General features: G+C 42.8%; 1 protein-coding gene across 1 annotated transcript in view; it reads left to right on the top strand.

Moving 5' to 3' along the window:
* The window catches only part of GUCY1B1 (guanylate cyclase 1 soluble subunit beta 1), a 148968-nt gene extending 145676 nt beyond the window's left edge, over positions 1-3292 (top strand). Inside the window, exon 14 of the mRNA XM_063920493.1 lies at positions 270-3292. Within this exon, the coding sequence (XP_063776563.1) occupies positions 270-275 (6 nt within the window). The 3' untranslated portion in view covers positions 276-3292. The remainder of the gene's footprint in view (positions 1-269) is intronic.
* The last annotated feature ends 10583 nt before the right edge of the window (positions 3293-13875 follow it).

The raw sequence follows: 13875 nt of genomic DNA, 5'->3' as shown, positions 1-13875 counted from the left end.
ACTGGTTAACTAAAAACTGAGATCCTGTGCAGGGAGGCGGGGTGATATAGGAGGCGGCGCTATGCATTCTGGGAACAGTCAAAGCTTTGAGCCTGTTGGTGCCTCGGATCAAGATCCTACTCTACACCCCATTGCCCATTCCTTGTGGGGCCCAGTGTACCTCGCAGAAAGAGTTTTAACAAAGTTAAGTTCTTACCATAAAACTCGTTTTTATTGTGGTAATTAATACATTATACTTATTGTAATTTGTGTATCTCTGTGTTTTTAAGGAGTAAGTGCAATGTAAAAGAATTGAAGAGACAAGAATCCAGGGAAAATCACCAACTTAGAACTTTTCTGGCTGACCTTGTGGGGTTTTTCTGCTATAACCTCCTCTGAGAAATAACATTTATTTGTTTTCTTCCTTCCCATGTTATATTTAAATCTGTAAAATGTAGTTGTGTTGTTTACTGTGAATATTCCAGTGATATATTATTATTATTATTATTATTATTATTATTAATAATATGATTATTGTTGTGGTTTGGTAAGGCACCACACTGTCCCACAGCACCAGACAGTGGGGAAAACAGCAACATACATGGTAGTGACAATATATGCAGACAAATAGTAGTAAGGGTCCTGCTCACTGTAATATATTCAGATGTTGCCCTGGTGGCAATTTGTAATCTGTCTGCCAAATAATTATAAAGTCTATATAAATGTGCATTCAGTATGTGTTATACTACAAGGTAGAGTTCTATAACTGATGTTTAGCATTGTTCTTGTCAATGAATGACTACACTTTATAGGCATATTTGATATCAGGTCTTGACTGGCAATCTTGCCAGATGAGTGTATTAGTGGGCTGCTCTGGGCTTCCAAAGTTGTCTTTAAATGAGTTTAGTAGTGTCTGTCAGCCTCCCAGTCCACTCTTTAATACTATAGTCTTGAGTTTTAGGGGCCTCTTATCAATTAATATTGCTTGGCCCCGGTAGCTAACACCATCTTTAGATGGCATTAGTCATTGTAGCCACTGGGCTACTTTCCACACCATTTGCTAGTAGAGCGATCCATAGGATCTCTCCTCAGCAATAGGCTCATGCGTGTCATCATTCTGCACATGCACAGTAGTACACCAGGGTCCCGAATAAGAAGTGAAGTGATCACATTAGGGATCACTTCACTTCTAATACATCACAGAAACGGGATCCGTTCAGAGCCCATGTCCCTGCATTTGTGTTTTTTAAAGTATTCAGGCAAACCCTAATTTCTTATATCTAATGACGATAAGAAATTATAATTACCAGTCACTCCACACTAGGGAAGCCAATCCCGGGCCATTTTTTTCAATCCCGGGTATCCCTCGCCCCACCCCGCCCCGCCCCGCCTCGCACATATAACTCACCATATACCGGGGTCGGGCGGGCGGGAAACACTGTGTGAACGCTGCTGGCGTCTGCCAGCAGCAGCTAACAGCGCAGCATGACCTCTCACGCTGCGCTGGGGACCCGGAAGCAGGAAGCTGGGCAGCGTTTGAGCGTCCTGTGGACGCTCAACGCTGATCCCTCAATCCCCGGGATTGGAGCTTCCAATCCCGGGATTGAATCCCGGCCATTTTTGGGCCTAAATCCCGGGATCCCGCCGATCCCGGGATTGGCCACCATACTCCACACTCTGGTCTCCTGCACTTGGCCAGCACTGGTGAATAGACACAATTGCATACCGATCAGTGAAAAGTGGTATAAAGGCTGTACACATTACACTAGGGGCTATATGTACGTTGGGACAGGCTTTACGATGATTGTAATGCAGATTTACATTTCAGCTTGCAAAAGCCGCTGCTTCACATATATTGGGGGTAATTCAGATCTGATCGCAGCAGCAAATTTGTTAGCAGCTGGGCAAAACCATGTGCACTACAGGTGGGGCAGATATAACATGTGCAGAGAAAGTTAGATTTGGGTTGGTTATTTTGTTTCTGTGCAGGGTAAATACTGGCTGCTTTATTTTTACACTGCAATTTAGATTTCAGTTTGAACACACCCCACCCAAATCTAACTCTCTCTGCACATGTTATATCTGCCCCCTTCCTGCAGTGCACATGGGGGGTCATTCTGACCTGATCGCATGCTGCAGTTCGCAGCGCAGCGATCGGGTCGGTACTGCGCATGCCAGATGGCCGAAGGCTCATTACCTAGCAATCGTCTCTGCATGATTGACAGGCAGAGGCGGTCGCTGGGCTGGAGGGGGCGGCGCGGCCGTTTTCGGGGCGTAGTCCGGCCAACGCAGGCGTGGCCGGACCATGGGGGGGCGGGTCGCAGCAGCTGCGTGACGTCACACGCAGCCGCTGCGACCCGGGGCAGCGACGAGTAACTCCCAGCCAGCCGAAGGAGCTGCGTTGGCTGGGAGTTACTCTTCAAGTACAATAGCATCACCGCTGTGCGATGCTTTCGTACCTGTGCAGGGGGGGGTCGGACTGACATGCTGGGCGGACTAGCCCTGTGCTGGGCGTCCCCCCGCATGTCTGGGAAGATGATCGTCGCTGTGCTAAATTTAGCACAGCTACGATCAACTCAGAATGACCCCCATGGTTTTGCCCAACTGCTAACAAATTTGCTGCTGCGACCAACTCTGAATTAGGTCCATAGCCCCATGGATCAAGTCAGAAATTTATATTGTTGACATCAGTTACTGTAGACATTCATTTGCTAATTAACTCCGGATGACCTGACATCCAGTAACATTTTATGTGTATCTGCATAGCCCTGTATTCATGCACATACTGTAAGTGATGTAGACAAATTACAGCCAAGCGTGGCTCTTATACTGTCTGTAACTTACATATTCACAAAACATATAAACCAGCTATATTACTTTTTTTTAAGTGTTTAATAGTGTTTTGAATCCTTTATTCTGAGTGATAGTCCTTGCTATCAATAATGTATATACTAGAAATATATAGTATGTATTTTAGTTAATAGTGCTAATTAACAGAGTATCCTAGTGTATTATAGTGAGATACATACTCCTGACACAATGAATAAATGCTTGTAAATATTTCTCAATATAAAAGTATTATATTTTAAATATGTGCCATATTTTAGAGAATTTCAGGATATCTATATATCAAATACAACCTTTATATTGGACACACAGTATATTCTGTATTAGCTTGTTCCATTATATAGTTAATTTTGTTGTAGACTATAAAGCATTTCTTAATGTTTAACTGTTTCTTTACATTACCCGTATGTATAGTACAAATGTCCAGTTGTAAAAACATCCAAAATAAATTATTTTTTTCATCACAGTACAGTATATTGTATATATTTCAGTAGTGTGTGAATGTGTAAAGTTTTTTGTTCTCCATATAAGGTATAAGGGAGGCATTTGATATGCCGGCTGTCGGGATCCCGACAGCCAGCATACCGACAACTATTCTCCCTCTTGGGGGGTCCCTGTGTCAAAGTCAGAAAAATATCTCTACACACACTGCCATATTTGCACCTCATACTGGTCCGTGCTGCGCATGCGTACGCTCTCCCGTACGTGCGCATACTCACAGTCGCGGGCACCCGCAGGCGCATGGTATGCGTATTTACGGTAGAGTTTATGCGATCGTAGCGTGCGACTCAATCATTACATATTTTCACTATATAATGTATTTTGTAGATCATGGTCCCTTTGATAGATTCTGCAAGTTTGGTTAATATAGAATGTTCATGAACAGAGAAATCCCTCTTTGTTTGATACGAAGGGTCAGACAGGAGTAATACAGTGGTGTTTAGTATCCATCAGAAGAATATTTAATTAGAAATATTCCGATGTTGGTTTGAAGCAGATCAATCGCTCGTGCGAATAGTTATGGACATAAGAAGTTTATGAACATTTACTTTATTTGCACTTTATTACCCATGCGGCGGGAAACCCAGTTTCCCTCCCACCTGAGCTGTTGGAAATAGTCACAGCCCACCTGTATGAATCAACCTATGACCTTTTGTTAAAATGCGAAGCCGAATTCCTGTGTCCAATGAACAATAAGATTGTAGGGACCATTGAATTGCATTGTGTGTGGGGCATAAATAGGCAGGCCGACCATATCCAGGTCACTCTCTTCAACGGTTCTCATTGCTGATAATCGGGAGCTGGATATCGAGGCGCATGCGATCGTTTCCCCTTGTGCGTAAGTTTTCTCCGCAATCATATTGTCTTGATGTTATTGTAAGCCATCTCTCTCTCCTCTCTTTTTCCCTTATTTTCCCTTGATTGTATTGTATTGTATTGTATGGTATTTCCTGTGTAGTTATCTGGTTAGTTAGTCTATGTTATATTGTAGTGTATGCTTTGTACTGTGATTCTTTTGCAAGTATAATAGTCATAATACATATAATAGGTTTTGGACCCTAAGCCCAGGTATCGGTGTATTTCTTATAGTGTTAAGTATTCCCTGAGCGTCGGTGACGCCCAAGCAGCTTTGTAGTTAATCAGGTTACACCAGGTTGCACTTACACTCTATCACCACACTAAGGTTTACTGTGTATTTCATTGTTAAAGGTATAGATATAAAGGTACAACGTTGTAAGCGTCTGCACCGCTGGAGATCTCCTCGTGGTCCCAAGCGTCCGCTACGCTATAGCGAATCATTACGTTAGTCGGCAGCCAATAGCGTGCCTGCCTGTGATCTCTGGGCCGTAAGCGAACGTGACGCTTGAGCGTCTCGACTACGGTTGAGCGATCGTTACGCAACTTGCGTACCCTTACGATACTTCTTACGTAGATAGCGTATAGTGTTCTTAGACCTCTTAAAGGGCAATATATAAGATAAATATTTAGCTTTATCAATTGGGGGCCGTCCAGTCCTTCACATATCTGCACTAGGTAGATCAGCAGACATTATCCATCAGCAAAGGGCGGGAGGTTGTATCCCTCGTAGTGCTGACGGGATAAGCGTCTGCTTCGCTTAGGTAAAGGGTGCTGAAGGAATCCGGGAACCGGAGGTAAGAGCAAAACGCTAGTGTCTTTTAAAACTGTTTATTTTTCTGTCTTGCGTACACACGCACGCACACATATATATCTGCATTTCCTTTTCATTTGTGTATTTTCGTATGTCACTCTCCTGTTTGCCAGTTTATAGTTGATAAACGTGCTGAGAGAGATTTGCCGCTATTTCAATAGTTTGAGTAAAGGTAATATAGTTAAAGTGTAGACAAACACACAGTTTTTGCCTGGGAGATAAGGCGAAGTCAGTGTGTTGTGTGGTAGATGATCAAGGATCAATCTACATTGATAAAAGTATAAATTGTGTTACGGTGGATCTTTGCTTTGCGTACACGTGTCTCTAACAAAGACTTGCGTACACAATCCAAAGGCCGACGCACGCAGCGTATATTACGCAACGGAGCGTCTGTGTACGCCCACGTAACTCAAACCACAAGTTGATTTTAACAGGCGATAAATAGCGCAACGCGATAAATAGCGCAACGCGGTAAATAGCGCAAGGCGATAAATAGCACAAATTGATTTCAGTTTTCCAAAACTTAGTTTAAATACCTTACTTTACTGTAACGCCTCTGGGGAGAGCTATCAGACTACGGGAAATGATTTTTCTGATCAGAAAACTATAAGAATGATAGTGGGTTGAAAACGGTATGAGTGTATTGAATCCCGCTTTGTGGACTTTGTGGTCTATGTGATAAAACGGTATTAAATCCCGCTTTGTGGACTTTGTGATCTGTGTGATCTATGAGCACGGCCTGAAGTGAAAACGTGCAACAGAGTGTGATAAAGTTTTCGTTGTGTTACGCTCTGGCTGTTTTGGAGCACAGTAGGGAGACTCCAATGATCCTACCATTTATGGGCAACAAGTGTCTATAAGTGGTACGATTGGACCGCACGGTTGTATGTGTGACCAATAACGCAACGTGATATGAGGTCGTATATCCATGCGTAAATCTTGCCCTCATACGTGTTGTAGGGAGCACATGCAAGCGTGATTTGTGTAAAGAAAAAGGAAGGGAATTTTCTCAGGAAAATCTCTAGAGATAGGGCCTGCAACGGCTACACGTGTCTGCTAGAAGGCGGATCGGAGATACCCGGAGCAGAAGAAGTTCAGTGGAAGAGCTTTAAGGATTTCCAACGAAGTTCTGTGTTTGGTGCATTTTAGGAAGTTTTTCTGTGTTAAAGAGGTCCACAATGGCAGCCAAGTGCACAACACAGAGACGGTCGGCAGTCAGGATTCAGACTCCAGAGGCTTGCAGACCCCGAGGGTCTGCTCGGTTAGTAATGTGGGGGAAATATGGTCCCCACACTGAGACCTTTTGTGATGAATGGACACGAATGACTGCGGGGGATAAGGCACCATTTCCCGGGATAGGTAGTTTTGACTCAGAGGTGTTGCATAATTTAAGGAGAAGGATATGTCTCATTAAATCAGCAAAGAGACGAATCAAGCATTATGATTGTTTGCAGATATGGCAACAGGAAGGTGAAATGCAAAGAAATGTAACTTACATACCTAACTTTCATCTTGAGAGGAGAGACATGGCAATGGAGGGGATTGTGGTTGCGGAGAAAAGCACAAGGGTGAACAATAAAAACGCTCTTAGCAACTGTAGTATAGATGATAAGAATAAGTGTAATAAATGTAACAATGCTAATTGTAATACTGTTGAATGTACAACTATTAACCCATGCAAGTCGCACCCCATGTTAAACTTTCCTCAGGAACACCAACAAGAAAGCGAGCCCAGAACGATGTCGGCACCTTTTCCAGCAGCCATCACACAAGACATCCAGGTGGACACGACCAAATCGGTAAAGACTGTAATCAAACCCCCTAACGGAGGGTCAGGTGAGGTCGTGTCCACAGGTACGTATGGTATTATACATTACGCACAAACAAATGTACCTCATATTGTAGAATCAATTCAGAATGACGTTACTGGACTTAATCCTGTCAGGGTAATTGCAGTACCAAATGGGAAAACTGACTCTTCAGGAGTCACCCCCGTCAGGAACATCGCCATGTACTGCCCCTTTTCCCGAACAGAATTAAGAACAATTCTGTCTGAATTTCCTGATCCCAGGAAAGACTTAGTTGCTTGTCAAAGATACATTAGAGTGCTAGGACACACTGCAGAGCCAAATAACAAAGATTGGAGGACAGTTTTGAGGGCATGTTTACCCCCCGATGTTGATTCATTGAAATTTATCGCTGATTGTAAGCTAGATGAGGAAGTGCCACTAACAAACGAGTATAACCAAGATAATGTAAAAAGAATCAATCTACAGTTGAAAGAATATTTTCCTACAGTAGTAAAGTGGAATAAAATCTTTACAATAAAACAAAAAGAAGGTGAATCCGCATCAGAGTATTTTCACCGGGCTCTGCAGGATATGGCTAGGTACACTGGTATAGATGACATTGAAACTAATGTACACCACAGAGAGGTAGCTGTGTCCGTATTAATGAACAACTTAAAAGACACACTAAAAATTAGGGTACAAACTTCCATACCACATTGGAGAGGTATCTCGGTGGCGGCATTAAGAGAGTCCGCTATCGAGCATGACCGAAATATCCAAAGAACCAGGGAAGCGCAGGGAGAGCGGTTGATGGCACTGAACATCCAAGCACTAGAGGATGCATCAAGTCGACCGGAATCCCAGGCCCCTAGCACATGGAGAAAGCCAAGGATTTGTTATCATTGTAGAAGAGAAGGGCATTATGCCAGCAACTGTAATAACCCACATAAAGTCAGACCCCCTAGACCAAGAAATGAGCAAAATTATAACACACACCATTATAATCAGAGATCAGACAGGAAGAATTTTGGCCCACACCCATGAGATATAGTCAGGAAAGGTGATTATTAGGACTGATGGTAAGCCTGAGGTAACGGTTAATAAATTGGGAGGTCATTCACTAAAGACACAGGAATGACCAGGTGAAACGTTGTAAATGTATTTGTGAAGAAAAATGTTTTTCTCTCTCTCTCTATCCCCATCTCTGACGATTATTGGTAAGAATTCACACATTGCATATCCACTTGGTCCTTGCAGAAGTCTACCAAACCCCAGCATGACCTATCCGCCACAATGTATTTCTGGCCAGATACAAACAGTGGAGTAATGCAGGTGCTGGTGGGGAGGGACTGTTCAAGGAGACCATTAGACACGTAGATATGACAGCCTGATAATGCTAACAATGTTTTCTTAATGTTGAAAAATGTTTGATAAAAATGCTTTGTTTCCCGTTTCCTATTGTTGTTTGTTGTTGAGTTATGCACATGAAGCGTTCTCCCTCTCTTTTGTTTTTTTTTACTCTCTCTCTCTCTTCTCACTCATGTTTTCATGGTGTAAAGATGGTATGTCACCCCTCAGGTGGACCAATGGTAATGCCAGATTTTCGCTCCTTACAGAAATATCGTCGGTTAGGAAGGAATATTGCATCACCAGAATGTTCGTTTGGAAGACTGAGAGACAGCACCTTTGAGAGGACAGCAGAACAAAAAGAACAACAAGACGAGAGAACTTATTATCGTAACAAGTTCTCTCCCCCTCAAACTGTTTTCTTATACCCCCATTACAAATTTCTTCTTTTCTCCTCCTGTAAGATGGACTTGCCCCAAGAGACTGTGATATGGATTTTCCTGTTGACCATGATGTTGACCAGAGCAGTCTGTTCCGGCGAGAGTACCATGGAGGTCGAGAGAGGTTCTGGAATGGGTTCTGACGATAAAGATGGAGGCGTAGTTTTCCAAGATCAACCTAATCAACAAGCAAAGGCGAGTATCAGAAAACGATCCGATAGCATTGACCATAGAAGAAATTGTGACGGATTGTTAGCTGAAGAAAACTGTATCTGTAGGCTCTGTAACAATGTCATTGAGGATGGGTGCATTAAGAAATGCCAATCCAGTTTTAATATCCATATGGACCGGCATCCATTGAGTGACTATCACTCCTTAGTGGGTAATGTGTTAAACAAAACAGATTGTTGGGTATGCTCTCAAGTACCTCAGGGTCATAGCAAATCAGGGCTAGTACCATTTCCTTTAACGATAGAGGAGGTACTTGAGTTAAATGGTGGGAGACCGGTGGACCGGAGGTTTAATATCTCCAGTCCTCCTAGTTTAAAGCTCCACCAATACCATGTGGATAGGTCCCTATTATGTTTTAACATATCCAATCCCCGAAAGCCGGGAAATTGGGAAGTGTCATGGAGTAACCACACCATGACCTTTTCGCATAGAGCAGATAGAATGCCTACAGATACAGAGCTTGTACGCCACATAGCCAGTAGAGGAAAATCTTTCCGGTATAGGTACACCTTAGGAAATAGGATTACGAGAGTTGGAGAAGTATCACCAGGATACTGTGCACATATCGTACAACCTGATACGTGTATTAAGCAGATGGAAGAATTAGGGTTAGGAGATTTCACCTGGAAGGTGTGTAATATGGTTATGTCCTTCTCCGTCCCATATGTTCTCCCCGATGATGCATATTTCATATGCGGGAGAAAGGCGTACAAGTGGCTTGCCCCAAACTCTGAAGGATTGTGTTATATTGGAAAAGTATTGCCTGAAGTAATGACTGTAACACATGATAAAATGAAAGACATACACCGTGGTGCCCAAGCTCCTTATACTCACACCCACTACGAGCACGTTGTTAAAAGGCACCTGATAGAGAAGACAGAGCATCCGGCCTCTGATCTGATAAGTGAATCCACCGGGATTCAATTCTTAATCGCGTTAGATTTCACCCGCACCGCTAGAGGAGTGCTAAATTATAAATACATATCAGCGCTCGCAAATTTGTTAGATAATATCACTGAAATGTATGATGACACGTTTAGATATACTGGAAGGGAACTTCAAGCTTATAAAACAGAACTGGTGCAGCATAGAATGGTTCTTAATTACCTCACAGCAGTGACAGGCGGATATTGTGTTACATTGGCAACACAGTACGGCGTGAAGTGTTGCACGTATATCACGAATAGCACCGAGGATCCGGTCGAGGTCATAGACCAAAAGATGGACGATATTCTCCAATTGAAGTGGGAATTTCGCCGAAAACACAATCTCACTCTTGCTGCTGTAGGTAATGAGCTGACTGGTTGGGTGTCATGGTTGAACCCGCGAAATTGGTTCTCCGGTTTGGGAGACTGGGCTCAAGGAGTCATAATGGATGTTGGGAAGTTTCTCCTATGTATCTTAGGTGTTATCATAACGATCGGTTTGATATTTAGATGCGGTCAGGCTTTAATGAGGTGCAATCGTCGTACTAAGGTAATGAGTTTGAGGAGTGAGGAAACTGTAATTAACCTGGATTTGATTTATGACCCAATGATAGAAACAATGATGTGATGAAAATGCGATTTCTACGGTCCGTTTCTTTCACCTGTTTTTCTGGTTTTTCTCCAAGATAAAAAGACCCACTTGGACGAGGAAGTTGACGAGACGCTATACAGACAACGGATAGACCAAAGAAGAAGTTTTGACCACTTGAGATATGGACATTTGATGAACTTTGCCATGGATCCCCAGTTTCCCTAGAATTCTTAAACTTACGCTAGCCCAACATTTTTTGTAAATCTAATGGCATTGACAAAGCTTTTTGCTCACACCTAATGGGCAACACAGCGCAAAGAAGACGACTTTCAACTGATACCGAACAAAACTTCAACCGACAGATGTACATTAACCTGACATAGAATACCACCGCATTTACCGTAATTATGTCTTTTCTTCATTTCTACAACCCTCAGGTAATGACACACATAGTATAGGGAATACAGGCACAGATATCAGCAATCACATATTCCCCCATTCATGTATCATCAACTAAAATGTGCTCCCCATTTTGTTCAAAATCCGAAAAGAGCTCGGTAAAGTTTGACAGCCCATCCACAGACCCGTACCACGGGATAAGAAGGAATTCAAATGTATACTTCGCAATACCTCGAAGCTTGATTTACAACACGTACGGCACGATGATACATGACCCCCAAGCACGGATTCATACACACATGCTTCTGCTATCTCACTAGGTCATACCCTCTTCCCACCTACTCCTCTCTCCTCCCTTACCCAACCATGGAAATGAATTAACCCCTGACATATATTTTTCTCCTTTTGAAATGTTTTAGAAGGTGGCAGTTATTATTGACTGCCAAAGGGTGGACTGTCAAAGTCAGAAAAATATCTCTACACACACTGCCATATTTGCACCTCATACTGGTCCGTGCTGCGCATGCGTACGCTCTCCCGTACGTGCGCATACTCACAGTCGCGGGCACCCGCAGGCGCATGGTATGCGTATTTACGGTAGAGTTTATGCGATCGTAGCGTGCGACTCAATCATTACATATTTTCACTATATAATGTATTTTGTAGATCATGGTCCCTTTGATAGATTCTGCAAGTTTGGTTAATATAGAATGTTCATGAACAGAGAAATCCCTCTTTGTTTGATACGAAGGGTCAGACAGGAGTAATACAGTGGTGTTTAGTATCCATCGGAAGAATATTTAATTAGAAATATTCCGGTGTTGGTTTGAAGCAGATCAATCGCTCGTGCGAATAGTTATGGACATAAGAAGTTTATGAACATTTACTTTATTTGCACTTTATTACCCATGCGGCGGGAAACCCAGTTTCCCTCCCACCTGAGCTGTTGGAAATAGTCACAGCCCACCTGTATGAATCAACCTATGACCTTTTGTTAAAATGCGAAGCCGAATTCCTGTGTCCAATGAACAATAAGATTGTAGGGACCATTGAATTGCATTGTGTGTGGGGCATAAATAGGCAGGCCGACCATATCCAGGTCACTCTCTTCAACGGTTCTCATTGCTGATAATCGGGAGCTGGATATCGAGGCGCATGCGATCGTTTCCCCTTGTGCGTAAGTTTTCTCCGCAATCATATTGTCTTGATGTTATTGTAAGCCATCTCTCTCTCCTCTCTTTTTCCCTTATTTTCCCTTGATTGTATTGTATTGTATTGTATGGTATTTCCTGTGTAGTTATCTGGTTAGTTAGTCTATGTTATATTGTAGTGTATGCTTTGTACTGTGATTCTTTTGCAAGTATAATAGTCATAATACATATAATAGGTTTTGGACCCTAAGCCCAGGTATCGGTGTATTTCTTATAGTGTTAAGTATTCCCTGAGCGTCGGTGATGCCCAAGCAGCTTTGTAGTTAATCAGGTTACACCAGGTTGCACTTACACTCTATCACCACACTAAGGTTTACTGTGTATTTCATTGTTAAAGGTATAGATATAAAGGTACAACGTTGTAAGCGTCTGCACCGCTGGAGATCTCCTCGTGGTCCCAAGCGTCCGCTACGCTATAGCGAATCATTACGTTAGTCGGCAGCCAATAGCGTGCCTGCCTGTGATCTCTGGGCCGTAAGCGAACGTGACGCTTGAGCGTCTCGACTACGGTTGAGCGATCGTTACGCAACTTGCGTACCCTTACGATACTTCTTACGTAGATAGCGTATAGTGTTCTTAGACCTCTTAAAGGGCAATATATAAGATAAATATTTAGCTTTATCACCTGACAGCCCTGGAGGTAGAATAAATAGCGTGGCGCACCACTGTGCCCGCAGCGTGGCGAACTCAGCGACCCCGCATGGGGCTCTTTTGCGCTCGCCCAGCTGCTGACATACCGGCAGTTGGGATCCCGACAGCCGGCATAACGTAGTAGACCCAAGGTATATGTATGCTTGTTAACTACAGATGTATCCATGCTCAGCTTTGCCGCAATGCATCCTATTCGCGCCAAAGCTGGTGCAGCAGGTGTGCCTGCGACTATGACGCGCATGTGTGTATACATGTGCACTCTCATTGGAATACATAGGGGCTGTGAACAGTCACAGACCAGTAAATTTACAGCTTGTGGGCCCATACGGTTGTGCTATGGGATAGATGTATGAGGCTTCATCTGTATCATGCGGTTTGGGGTTTGAAAACTAACACCACATCCAATGTGTGACAGTTGCGAACAACATGCAGTTGAGGTCATTCTGAATATCAAAACTGAATATAAAACATCAGATCTTACCACCTGCATTTTCTACAAGCCCAGTGCTGCTGAACAGCAGTTCTCTGGGGGGAGCCTGAAAACAAGTATTAGACCCTGTACCTTAAAAGTACAGCATAATATGGGAGATAAAAATAATTATGGACAAAAGGAGGATCTCCTGACACAAATGAAATTATGTTAATAGGGAGATACTGTATATAAAAAATTCTAAAGAGGACAAGTAGAGACGTTGTCAATAGCAACCTGATCTCTTATCTGTGAATGGCTGAGCAGTCTTAAGAGACTGCTCCTTTTTTTCAGCCCCACTGTTGAGTAGTCAGGCTCACCAAAGCTTAGAGTGCTCATCGAGAGCTGTCCTGTTCAGTGCGCTGGTTTTTTTTTTTATTTCCAATATGAACTATCATACATATTGAATTACATTGGACCAATATAATATAACCAATGAAATGCTCGGTAGGCTGTCCTTATAGAAAATGGAAGGAAGAGACTTTTTTACTGTATATATTTCACATTGTGACAGACAAGATGCTGTAGCTGATGCAGCACGCAGCTTGTCTTAGTCACATATACAGTATTATTGTATTTGTTCCTAATGAGATGAGAGTTGCTATGTGGTTTGATAATACTCTGCATAATACATTGCAGAATGCATCTCATGCAAAAAAATGTAATTGCTGTTTCATATTGGGCAGTTCTAATTGATGCACTTTGATGTGTGGTTTGGCCTTTAGTAAACCGCATGGTGTACAGAACGCATAGGAAAGCATCACTAAGGTACAACATTTAATATATATGGGAGATACCATACTGTGACCTGTAAACAAAAGAA

This window comes from Pseudophryne corroboree, chromosome 1 (genome assembly GCF_028390025.1).
Source record: "Pseudophryne corroboree isolate aPseCor3 chromosome 1, aPseCor3.hap2, whole genome shotgun sequence".
Lineage (NCBI taxonomy): Eukaryota > Metazoa > Chordata > Amphibia > Anura > Myobatrachidae > Pseudophryne > Pseudophryne corroboree.
This window is presented reverse-complemented; position numbering and strand designations above follow the sequence as displayed.